At 29.0% G+C, this 13,986-nt stretch overlaps 1 protein-coding gene across 1 annotated transcript; it reads right to left on the bottom strand.

Annotated features, from left to right (window-relative positions):
- Positions 1 to 7,963: 7,963 nt before the first annotated feature.
- Positions 7,964 to 13,748, bottom strand: LOC149518209 (uncharacterized). The gene is made up of 4 exons (XM_089764364.1): positions 13,688 to 13,748; positions 9,968 to 10,028; positions 8,755 to 8,813; positions 7,964 to 8,654 (listed from the first exon to the last, which is right to left on the bottom strand). Exons 1-4 carry the CDS (start codon positions 13,742 to 13,744, stop codon positions 8,409 to 8,411), a joined length of 423 nt encoding a protein of 140 aa, XP_089620490.1. The 5' UTR covers positions 13,745 to 13,748; the 3' UTR covers positions 7,964 to 8,408.
- Between the last annotated feature and the right edge of the window lie 238 nt (positions 13,749 to 13,986).

Raw genomic sequence — 13,986 nt, 5'->3', positions numbered from 1 at the left:
CGTGGTTTAATCCTGGTCCCTTTATTTTTTTACTTATGATTCAACCCGAGTTAACATTCTTTGATTCACGATTCAATCTCGATCTGTTTAACTCAAAGTCACAGTTTAGTCTCGATTGTTTTTATCTTTTGACTCGTGGTTTAATCTCGATCATTTCATTAATTCTCTGACTTGCAGTTTAGTCTCAGTCATCTTTAATTTTTTGACTCGCGATTTAATTCCGATCTCATTATTCTTCGATTCGAGGTTCAATCCCGATCTCTTTAATTCAAAGTCACAGTTTAATCTCGATTATTGTTATCCTTTGACTCGCGATTTAATCTCGATCTTTTTATTCTTCGATTCGTGGTTCAATCCCGATCTCTTTTATTTAAAATCACAGTTTAATCTCGATTGTTGTTATCCTCTAACTAGTGGTTTAATCCCGATCTCTTTATTTTTTTACTTGTGATTCAATCCAAGTTAACGTCATTTTTTTTATTCGTGATTTAATCCTAATCTCTTTATTCTCTGATTTACGGTTTAATCCTAATCCTTAGTATTTCTCTTACTCGTGGTTTATTTTTGATCTCCTTATTTTTGACTGGTGATTCAATCCACGTTCAATCCGGATCTTGTTATTCCTTGACTCACGGTGTCGTCTCGATCACCTTCTTTATTATTCGACTTTCAGTGTTGCCTTAATCAATTTTTTTATTTTTTAACTCACGATGTTGTTTTCTTTATCACTTGACCTTACCTATAAAAAAAAAAGTCCATGATTTGTTTTCGGATAAAATCATTGTCTTTGTCTTTGCCCCATTCTTGATTCTCAGCAATGTGCAAAGAGAGGTAGCTGTAGACACCTATTTTGTTCGAGTCTACTGTTTTCATTTTAGTTTAATAATAATAATAATAATAATAATAATAATAAATTTTTTTAAATATATATAATAATTAAAAAATCAATAATTAAAAAAAAAGAAATGAGACAGAAACCAGGGGCTGGTATGGCACCGCTGCGGCCTCTGTCCAGCCCCTTGTCAACCCCCTGACCAGCTCCCTATTCAACCCACCTACAGCCACCCCACAGCCACCCAGACCCCCCTAATTGAAGCTCTTTAAAATCCCCATCCCTTTTTCCCTTCAGCTCTTTCGAACGCTCTCTGAAAAAAAAGAATACCCATTCAATCTACCCCCACGAAAACCCTCAAGCTCAGACGAACTCCTCCCTCAAAACACTCTCAACACCCCCATACAGACCCCCATTCCCACACATAAAAAACTAAATTTCAAGCAACCCTCCAAAATACCCAAACCGAAAACGAAATAGATCTACACAAAAAAAAAACAAACAAAGTCCTCTCCGCAGGGAGGAACCTCAGCAACATAGCCACCTAAAACAAGAAGAAGAAATCATCACTTTAAGTCGTCCCAAAAAAAAAGAAAAAGATGAGAGATCAAAAACTTCGAAGATCGATTCGCGACTGTCAAGACACTTTCAGGCCAAACGAAGGTCGGATCTGAAAAGAGGGCATTGAGAGGAATTTTTGGTGACTTTCTGATGCTTTTTCGGTCACCGTCGACCACCGCCAACGGTGACCCACATGGCAGCCGGCGTAGCGCCTGGCGCTGGATTCCGACAGAAGCCAGAGAACCAAAGCCTTTTTTTTTTTGTAAAATGAAATGAACTGATGAAAAAAAATTTTGATTTTTATAGAAAACATAAGGGCAAAACGGCGTCGTTTTGAGCATAGGACCAAAACAATGCCGTTTTAAACGTAGAGGCTCAGCGTGTAGACCGAACTCGACCCGAGATCCGCACAACCCGACCTGATGACCCGCTTCAGCCAGCCTTGAATCGGTTCAGATGAATCACCAGTGAACCAGTCTGAACCGCTGATTGAACCTCCGAACCGGTCAGACTGGCTCAGACCAGCGTTGGGTTTAGGTAAAAAAAATTTTTTTTTAAAATTTTTTATATATTATTATTTTTGTTATTTTAAGTTTTTATATTTATGCATGATGAATATTTAAATTTATTAGGATAAATATCTAATTGTTATTAATAATAATAAAATGAAATAGGATAATAACTAAAAATATATAAAAAATGTTTAAATAATAATAATGGAATACGTTTTTTATTTTTCCTGCTTAGATGTTGGAGGGAATAAAAAATATTTTTCTAAACAAATAATTCCGCCTAGATGTTGAAGAATTATTATTAATAAATTTTCATAAAAAGAAATATATAAGAAAATTTTAATTAGTTTTCAAAAATTATAAAAAATTGAACTTGCTCCGAAATGTCCGCCTAGATGATGGAGATTTTTAGAGATGTTCGCGTTTTAATTAAACCCCAAACCCTAAACTTAAACCCTAAAATTTTACCCTAAATCTATTTCAAAACTTTAAGGATACATGTGAAAATCTCACATGAAATGGTTTGTTCCCAAATGCTGCTTAAATGATGGGGTATTTAGGAAACTTCATTTCATTAAGTTTTTCACACGAGTTCTTAATTCACATTAATAATAAGATTAATAAATAAAAAGTATAATAGTAAATTGAGATCTTAAATATAAACAGTCGCACTTAAGCTCTACCTATAGGTTAGAGAGTCGGGGTGGTCTCATTATACTTAAGAACCTAATTTTTAAATTGCATTTCATTTTACATGACATTTATTAGCATACATACGTTAGCATGTTATCATCAATAATTGTCTGCATTATTCTCTCTTTAATTTACTGTTTGATGATAAAATATTTTATAATAAAAAAGAATAATACTTTTTTTAAAAAAAATTTTCTTTTGTGATATTATAAAATAAAATAAAAATAACATTCCGAAAGAAATAATTCTTGGTACTCTACCTAGATGTTGGAGAGTCACTAACAATTATTTTCTATAAAGATTGTTATTTCATTTTAAGGATTATTGTGTTAAATCTTAAGCGAAAAGAGTTATTTTAAATTCTGCCTAAATGTTGGAGAATTTTAAGATAATTCTTTAACTTAAAAATTTTCTCAATATTTCTAAATAAAAATTTTAGCAAAATTTTATTTTTTCAAATGAAGGGAATTAATGTTAAATTTCAAATTAAAACCATTTCTATCCAACATTGAAAATAGTGCGTAATTAAATGGTACCAATTTATAGGCGTTTGTGGGGGTGTTAATCATTCCGTACACGTAACCGACTCTCGGACCTAATCTAATTTTTCGTAGACCGAAATTTATCTTTTTAATAAATTTTAAACCCATTTTTATAGTTTTATTAAAATGATAAACTTTTGGGTGGCTAATCACACCCTAACAAATAGTGGTGGCGACTTTCCTTTTATTTCTCTCGATTTTAAAATACTTTACATCTAACAGTCCCAAAACCGTTATGATATTAATAAAAAAGAAAATATAAAAGCTTTAAAAAAAGTAAAATATAAAAAATATGAAATAAACTGAAAATAATAAATAATAATAATAAACAAATACATCAATCAAATAAAATTAAACAAAAAAAAAAAGAAATTTTGTCGCTCACTTTAAAATTGGCGGTAACTAAACAAAGCAATGATTCGCCCGTTAATAATGGGTTTTTGACGTTACGAGTAGAGGTGATAAAACTAATCTAACAATTAAAATAAGTTAAAGATTTGAATGTAAAAAAATTCGAATTCAAAATAATTTAAATTTTAAAAAATTTCAATTCAAACTTAATTTGAACTTAAAAAGATATTTTAAAAAATTAAATATTTTATAAAAAATAAAAAAATCTAATTAGCTTGAACCTAATTTTTGTCCAAAAAATTTTAACTTAGTATTTTTTATATTTTACTTTTTTTAAAGCTTTTATATTTTTTGTATTTTACTTTTTTTATAAAAATTCAACAATAACTTAGTATCTTCACGGTATATTCTCTTGAAATCAATAGAGGTTCCAAACCTTCGGCTTATCACTGAATCAAACAATACTATCACAATGTGTATGCGCAAACTTACTAAATTTTTAAGATCAAAATGTCATACCGTATGAATGGTGAAGCACTAGGACTCAGGTACGTTAAGGTCAAGGGAAGAATCCACGTAACATAACTCCAAACTTGCTTTAATGCCCTCTATAAATCCGACAATAACCAACAAGAAAACAAAATATGAGTAGTTCCAGACTTCTATTAATTATATATATAGGGTTAATATCACGAATTGTTTTTAAATTATAAAAAATTATTTAATATGATATTAAATTTAAAAATTTTTGATATAATATTTAAATTATTAAATTATTAATTAATATTTATCATCTAAAGTTAACTACATTAAAAATGAATATCCACATTAATTAATATATTCATACCTAAAATACTATATTAAAAATTTTTAAAATTAAATATAATATTAAATATTTTATTATAATTTAAGATTCATTTATGACATTTATGACATTTAAGTATAAAATTTCACACAGGTTAAATTAGAAGTATTTTGAGCAAGTAAAAATAATAAAGACCTCTCTATCCATGTCAGTTGACTTTTAGTTGAATATCCATATAAATTTTTACAAAAATATTCACTCCATTTATTCATCCAACCGTTTATAAAAGTGTCTCCAAACATGTCTGGGCTGAATTTAGCTCCTGTCCAACCCCAGCTTCTCCATTTATGATCCATTGCTTTCAGCTCCTCGTATAAGCACACTAGGGCCATACGAGAGTGAGCAGGGTGGAACTGGCGGGTTGGCAGAGGGCCCTGACCCTCTTGGCTGACTCTTGAAAACTTGCTAAACGATACCCTTCAAGAATTTATGAGAGCTTTTAATTAACATGGTTTGCTTACCTTTTCAAATTATAAGCCTAATTATTACTATTTTTGCTCTGAACATTATTACACTTGAGTTTTAACTCCTTGAACATTATTACAACATTAATTTACTATTTGGTATTTATGGTTTTTTTTTAAGGACCAAACCTAATTTTGTATTGTGTTGGAAAGCAAACATTAATAAATCCTTTAATGCATCTTTTTTAATTTTTTATTTCATTCTAAGATGATGAAAATTTCAACAAGAAAAAGTAATAAAGCTAATTGGCCACTGTCCGGATTCTAATTTTCTCAATGTAAATATTAAAATATTATTTTCTACAAATTAGAAGAAAGAAACAATTCTTATTTCTTGTTTCTGAATTTTTTTCAAGAATATTTTTGTTTTGAATTTTTAGAGAACAATTAGTAACTCCATTCAAAAAGGATGGCTTAATTCATTGGTTTGATTATTGAGAGAAAGTCGAAAGGCAACAAAATCCAGTGGTGAAGAAATCGGTTTACCGAGCGATGTCGCACGTTGGGACTAGTCAGCATGTCATGATCGTGCGATTGCTGGCGACAATTGCCATTCATTATCACCAACCTCTAATTTGCTTTTGGTTACAAACAAAAAATAAAAATAAACTTCGAGAGAAAGTCGCTCTTTATGTCCGAAATCTAAAACTCACGTCCAAAACACGGTTAGAGCCGGGCCAAACTCATGTAAAAATAACTAGCTGCTAGATAGAAACTGAACCTTGGTTTGTTCATTTGATGTCCAATCTTTAAGGCTTGGGAGTTAAAGTTGGTTTTGTAAGATTTCGTATGTTTTAAAGATGTTTTGTGTCCTTTTAACTGAGCTATGTAGCAGCTCTTTGCCGTTTCTACTCTTGTCGATTTTATTGAATTTACTAGAATTTATTTGTTGAAAAAGTTGCTTGCCAAAAAATCAAATGATAAAACGATTTGTCGTTAGTCAAAACACACCACCATTGGCCTACAGAATCTGTTGACTTCTTGCAAAATTCGACAACTGAAATAAAGACTGTCCAAAAGAAATTTTAAATAAACTCAAATAGAGGGGGGAAAAAAACCAGCGTACTATGATAGACTAAATAGTGCACATACATCACCTTTAACGATCGTCTGTCAATAGATCAATGCTGGTAAGATAAGCCAAAATCGAGCGTTCGCTCGCGAAGATAGCTGGGTCCTGGGTGTATATTACCTTTACAGGTCATCTATGAAAAAAACATCACTTCAGCAGAATTTTGGAATAAAAGGTGGCAGTCATCTGTAACCCGATAACTTTGACATATAAAACAACGACAAAAAAAAAAAAGGAGTTGGTAAGAAAATTGAAAAATTCTAACATCGTATCTAGACATATAATTTTGGTTATCGAGTGATAATTCACAAAATTTAACCAAAACCGAGCTACTGCTAGTGCGATCAATATTGAAATTGTAGAAGATGAAACTAATGTGTTAATAAACGTCGTCCAGACATAAATTTAAAATAGAAAAAGTAACAACCAACAATGGCACCGATGACTTTGAAATAGAAAACGAAGAAAGAAATTGGTAACATCACATATCTAGCCGAATAATTTTGGTTTATCGAGTGGAAAACTTACGAAAGTCACCAATATCGAACGATTGAAGCAATTTCAAAAGATAAAATAATACTATAATAAACATCAACTCAACACAATTTCAAAATAGAAATGGGAACAATCATCTATTGGCTGTAGCTCGATAATTTTGACATAGAAGTTAAAAAAAATAATAATAGTAAGAAAATTGAAACAAAACAATTCCTGGTTTATCCCATGGATGATACTTAGAAAGTTCACAAAAAGTCTAGATGGGGACAAAATTATAACCACAGAGGCATCCATGACACTGACATAAAAATGAAAAAAAAAAAATAGTAAGAAAATTGAAGTAAAACAACTCTTGGATCTATTTGGAGTAATTACAAGATAAGTTCACAAAAGTCTTATCTTAGACATTATTCTTCATTGATAAATAATTTTTTATATACTTTCGAATTAATGATCAAATAACATTATTATTATTATTATTATTATTATTATTATTATTATTATTATTATTATTATTATTATTGTTATTCAATTTTATTATTCAGATAAAGCTCAAAAAAGTTTAATTCACTCATTCAAAACCAAAGATGGCATAAAATTTCTGAGAAATGTAGTGGTATATAATCCCACTACTTACCAAAAGAAAGTAGCCAACGAAGACATGAATTATATATGCTAAGAGCCAATAAAAAAGTTTAAAAGGACAAAGCAGTTCTGGGTTCATTACTGATCAGAATGGTTCATCCAAAGGATGGAAACCAAATCGGAAAGACTCAGCAGGCTCAAGATATCTAACTGTCTAACCAGATTAACACCAAACTTCATTTTTCAAAACTAGACAAGAAAATAAGAAAAACTCCTCTCTAAACATGTAGGAAAGAAATCGAAAACATAGAGAGAAATACTCCCTGCCTTTCCGTTGATAAATATTCTAAGGAGCGGTCGTGATTATTCTTCCTATCCTAATGGCAAAGATGGGGATGTAACATACAAGCTAGTTGTAAGGACGAAGAAATAAAATATATAATTTACACAACGGAAAATCAACCATGAATGACTGCCAAATCAACTTAAGGTGAATTTGATGCTGTTTTCTGCCGATTAAGCCATTGCATCCCAAGAGTGTCTCAGTATCTGAACCATGAAGTCTCTTAGGATGGCCATCGGAGCTCTGGAGTTGGTTCATTCTATTTATAGGATAGTGGCATTGCACGAAGGGATTATTAAATAATATAATTTTTTACTTAGGTGTAACTTGAAATAAAAAAAAATTATAAATACTAAAATTTGAATCTAAACTCATTAAATATCTTTTAAAATAATTGAATAAATTTGTTGAATTAAACTTTATATTCTTTTTCCAACTTTTTTTAATCTTTAACTAGCAACAGCTATTCCAGCTTTGAAAAGTCTACTTAAGCTTTTTTTTTTTTTTAAAGAAAAGTCTACTTAAGCTCGGCTCAATTAGCTTAACCAAGTTATAAGCCAAGCCCAAGCAGTTTGTGACTTAACCCCAGGCGCCGGTAGACAATAGTCAAATGCAAATGATTGATTATACCCTTAGGCCTCCAAATAGGAAAATGCATTTCAACCAAGGAACACGCCTGAGAGTGGGAAATTATCTTGCTATGATTTTTTTTTTCTTTTTTTGCTTAGCGATATATCTGTATCAAATGCTTGATTAATTGACATTTGCTCTTTAATTTTTTCGACTTGTTTTCATCTACGGAGACCATCTTTAAATTTAAACATCCCAAACAAAGAGGTTTCATAGTGCCATTAGGACTTACACCAAAAAGCTTTTGGATGGAAGGTACATCAACCTAAAACAAGATATGTGATCTGTTGGTAAGTCTTAAATCAAATTCTGATGTCTCAAATACCAAAACAAATTGAGAACAAGCAAGCGTCCACAAAGCAAGAAAAACATTTATACAAGTTTTATTAACGCCTACTCGAATCTCGATCACTCCAGGCAAAGCAGTAAATTGTATTCATCACACTGTCAAATAGCTGTTTCAAAGGAGACCCAGCTCCAACTTCAGCAAAGTATCCATCGCCCGCAATCTCACCAAGTCATTGATTCCACTTATCAGCTCATCCCTAAGCTCATTCCTTCTCATATTCAGCAACCTAGAGTTTGCCTCAGTCTGTGCGGCATCCCTTCTGGTTGCCATTAGTGACTCCGTCATTACCCTTTTCTCCTCTATCATATTTGCCAATCCAGTTTTCTTCATCTTAACCCGAAGAGTTTCTTTTGCTCTCTGCTTGAACAGACAAAAGAATTTTCAAAACCGTAAATAAACTTCTTATTTTATAAAATTATATGTATAACCTATCAATAATTAATCACACCATATTTACCTGTATGCTTGATTTGTACAGTTTTTTTCGAACAACTGATCTGCTGCTTCTCCTTTTTCCTTTTATTTGGAAGGCCAACAAATAACATTTTAAGTGAGATAGAAGAAATAATTGCTAGAGTGAAGAATTTGTTAGACCAATAACTTCCAACAAATTTCTGTAAGTAATTTTTGCCGATATCTATGGCTTTTTTCTTTTTTTTTTTTTAAATCGTTTGAGAAGGATATACAAAATGTTGAAAAGTCAAACAAAAAGATAGACAATTGTTTTTTACTTTATTTGTTTTAAATTAGTTGTACATGCCTTCCAATTTCATATTTAATAGTTCTCGAAAAAAAACAATTCATATTAAATCAGACGAAGGACAGAGCCAAGGTTTGACGTGGAGGGGGCCCTAATGGCCTAAACACCACATGAGTTAATTTGAAATTTTAATATAAAATCATGTAAAACTTTTTAACACAAACTCGCTGATTTTTTTTTTTTTTTATGTATAGTTGCATTCTATTTAAATTATTACCTGATTTCTTTATAGAAAATTTATAATTTAAAATTTTAATAGATTTTTCCTAGTTCATGTTAACATTGTAAATTATATATATAGCTAAAATTTAGTATTATGTTGAATATTATAATTACGTTTTCATTTATTACTCAAAATAATTACTCAAAATAATTATTGTGCTTTTTTTCTATCATAAAATTTGCATGGAAGGAAATAGCTTCACTAAAAGAAAAAAAATAAAACTTATTATTTATATGAAAATTTATATTATATATTGAGACTAAATGGATTATTTAAAGAGAATTTTGATGAAAAGTAACAAATTTACAAGTATTTAAGAAAAATTTGGAAAACACTTAAAGGTCTAAGTAAAGTAGTTTAAAAAAGCTGAATGCTAAAAATGAGATTAAAACAAAAATTGAGACCAACAAAGGATAAACAAGAAATGGGGTTCAGATGTCACAATTGCTATCGAGAAAAAAAAAATTAGTGTTACATGGATTAATAGAGTTTAATATCTGTTTTTGACCAACTGCAATTTTGGCGGCCAAGTTTGTCTTGCAGCAGGTCTGGTACTTTTTTTGAATGAATAAAATTTGACATTTATAAAAAATATATTTAATTATATCTTTGGATATTTTACTTTATGATAACATGAATTATTGTTTTATTATTTTTTTAGCCGAGAAGGAAACTTTTCACACTCACCGAGTTTTGTCATGACTCCGAGCGACGACGAAGACTTTTTCTTGCCAAGTTCTCGTATAGCCTGCACAAAGATTGGAGTATTGTCAGATATTCAAATGTGTATAGTAGAAACTAAATGTACATATGATTTTTTATTTTTTTTTTACTATCCTGTAATTTAGTAGAAATTTAGTTTGAACTTCTTTTAGTTTGATACGTGTAATTGCAACTTGCTTCGAAGAGTTATCTAATACATTTCTCTGTTTAATTTCAAATACAATAGCAAAATATAGTATTGCTACATTTTTTAATTGAGATTGGATAGAGGAAATAAATTTGTTAAAGGGTTAAAATACTTATTCAGATTTGAAAGTCTGTTTAAGTTTTGAAAAGGGTTTAAATAAAAAATTAAAATTTATTAAATAAATTTAAATCTAATTTTTAAATTTGATTAAATTTTCGGTCATTTTTTAAATAAAATAATTAAAACTGACTCAGTCAAATTCATATAAAATATATAATTAAAATATTATAACTATGTAAGTATATATATATAATTTTATTTTAAATTTTTATTATATAAATTAAATTTAATGAATAAATTTAAATTTACTTTTTAATTTGAATTAAATTTAATAAAATTTTAAATTTTGATAAATATATAAATTATTAATATCAAACATAAGCCCCACCCGACCCCTCTCATAAACACCTCAAAAAAAAAAAAAAGTTCCACTTTGCTAATAATCCCCTTCATTCTAGAGTCTCAATTTGAACACAACTACAAAAGCATTACATAATTAAAAGAAGGTTAAAATAATAAAAATATTTTTAAAATATTTTATTTTTAAAATAAATTTCTATATTTTTATTATATTAAAATGAATATTTATTTTATGATTTCTATTGAAATAAATTTTTATTTAAATAAAATATTTATTTATGTTAACTGTTCAAGATTTATTTAAATATAAATTTAAAATTCAAAAATTATTTAAATATAAATTAAATATTAAATACTTTTTAAAAAACAAATTAAATATTAAAATTTTATTTAAATATAATAAAATATAAAATTTATTTAATAAAATAATAAAATTCGAAGACTGTTTTATTATTTTAGTATGATTTATTGTAATTTACACTAATTTTTTAATCTACGGAGGGTGACAAGGTAGGCCGACAAAGGGGGACAAAATATGGCTATTGCAATTTGCAATAGCTTGAGCTAGGTCAGCCCTCGCGAATTGTAAAATAATTATTTTATATTTAAATTTATTTAAAACTATTAAAAATAATTGTAAAATAATTGTAAAATTTTTTTTAAAATATAATTTTAAAAATTGATGAACTAATTTAAAATAATAAAATTCAGTTCACGTTAATTTGATTTCAGAATAAATTTGATTGGATTCTTATTCCAATCAAATTTAAAAAATTCAAAACTATTATACTTTAACTGGAATATTCAAACTACATTCGATTTGAACCATTAGTGTAGATCTAGCGCTAGGCCCTATTTTGTTGCTGTTTGCCTAAAGTAGTCCAGCCATTCCAGCACCCTATTGGTCTAGCCCCATCACGTGCTGCTTGCACAGTTCGCTTTGTTTTAATTGAAGAGTACTATTTAATTTATATTAGTGTTAAATTAAAATTTTTTATAATTTTTATAATTATTAATTTTAATAAATTTAAAAGATAAAATTAAAATATAATTTTCGATTTATCTCTTTATTTTTAAAATTTATTAAAATAAATAATGTAAAACTTTTTTAATTTTATAACGAATGAAAGTTTATTCCCTCTTTTATGCACCAATTCTCTTTTCTTATTTTTTTCTTTGAGGAAAAAAATTGCAACTATCCGTAACAAACGAAAACGACATCAAATGTTTCAAACTTTTAGTTTAATGATTAAAGAAATTTGAAAAAATATTAAAAAATTAATTTTAAATCAATTTTTTTATTTATATTAAAATTTTATTTTTATAATATAATTAGAAAAAAAACGACACCAAATAACCTAAATGGATTAACCAATAAAGGTCAAATAACTCAAAAGCTTGAACTTATTTTAAAAAAAACAACTATTTGAATTAACAAATTCCCTCTTCGTCTCACAGGAGGGGGGGGGGGGGGGGGAGGGGCGGGCAGCGCAAGCAAGCCCATCAAGCAAAGGCTTTTTCCTTTACTACATATGAGATGAAGAAGGAGAGGTGGGATTTGAACCTGGGATTTCAATTCTATTAAAAGAGAATAACAACAATTAATTTGTAAAACCTGGTTAGTTAATCTGCAATTCAAAAGCACTCTTCTACCCTGCAAAAAAGAAGTCTAACAAAAAAGGGTATGAAATTGCAAACGCACTGTTGAAAGTCAAAAAATCTTCAAAAATAATCCAAAGAGGAAAACAGTTAAAATATTGGCTTGATCTCATATTTCATATAGCAGTTGTTTTAAATTGTACGATGGTTCTTTTTTTTTTCCCTCTATTTCTTTCACTACTCATCTGGTTTTGTGCAGAAGCTGTTGACTGCTGGGTGGCGATGAATGCTTCCGCCTACTCTCTTTTTTGCTTCGTTTTTTCAACTTTTATTCGCTAATTATCATTTTGGGAACCCTATCGAACAAAGATGAGCTCTCCCAGGCTGGACGTCCAGCCATCAGTGTTTTTTTTTTTTTTTTCTTTTGCTTTATTGCTATATTGCCCACAACATAAGATATTTTGTATTGGCATCCCTAAAAGTCTAAGCCAGGCAACAATACTTGTGGAATATTAAGTCATTTTCAGTATTATTGACCAGAAATTGTTGGAGGAATTATTGCCCAATTGGATATGATTTTGACCCAAAGTTGTTGCTTTGTCTCTAAATTTCTCCAATGTTAAATTTTTAAAATAAATAAAGGTCGGGCATAAATTTTAAGACCAAAATGCATTATAATTTTTTTTTTTTTTAAGGAGTTCAAGTTTTTTTTATTATTATTAAAATAATATTACATTCATTGATAAAAAATTATTATAATAATCAAATAGTATCTACAAGGATTAGTTCAGATAAGAAGAGCTCTCTTTCCTTATAAATCAAGATTTATGGAAATCCGAATGCCTTCGGCGTGATGAATCATGCGTTGAAAAAACTTAGACCCAAATAAAGACGAGAATTTCACTTATAATTTTTATTTTAATTATATAATTATTCAATAATAATAAAAAATTATATAAGAATTCATTACTTAAAATTACAAACTCTACATTATTTTTTTATTGAATCTATATGAATTATAATTGATTAATTATATAATGATTATATGTGATATGCTTTCTATAAAACATGAAAAAATTTAATCTTGTATTATATATAAAAAACCAATTTTGTTAATTAAAAAATCAAATCAATGAAATAAATCAATATATAATTGGATGAGATTTAAATTTTTTGAATGAAAATATATTTATTTTAATTCATTCAAGATAAATAAGGATTACAAATCAGATTTGGTCGAGCTTTCCACCAAAATCTATGGCTTCCAACCTGACAATTTACCTTAGCTATTTATCATGAGCCAACATATTATTAGCTCTTCCCAAATGTGATTAATCTCGTTCTTGAACATCAAATATGTTGATGGTGTTTTTTTTTTTTCAAGAATTATGACCATGGAAACAGAACAACAGTCATAGCAAAAATACAATCACACTGAAGAGAATATCAAATATTATTAGAAGATGAAAGAACAATACCTTTTGCGTTATCGTTTCAGCAATTACCGAAGAAGATTCCTCGAGACACAATTGCATGCTTTCCTTTTGCCTTGCAGATTTGTCAGAATTACATTCAATTCGCAGGCCTAGCCTCAACGTTTCCACGGATTATATAACATCAGAGCACGTGGGTTTTCGCGGTTCACGTGATTCGTTGGACCTTTGCATTTAAAAAGTTTATTTTAGTCCGTCCTTCCGATTGGTTTCTTTCCATTCTTTTTTGACTCCCTCCATTTTATAAAAGTCTTAATTAGTTCATTTTTCCTGGTTAACAATTT

This window comes from Durio zibethinus, chromosome 7, assembly GCF_047325235.1.
Source record: "Durio zibethinus cultivar Kanyao isolate XHJ-2024 chromosome 7, ASM4732523v1, whole genome shotgun sequence".
In the NCBI taxonomy this organism is placed as follows: domain Eukaryota; kingdom Viridiplantae; phylum Streptophyta; class Magnoliopsida; order Malvales; family Malvaceae; genus Durio; species Durio zibethinus.
Note: the sequence above shows the minus strand (reverse complement) of the source record. Positions and strands in the feature narration are given on the sequence as shown.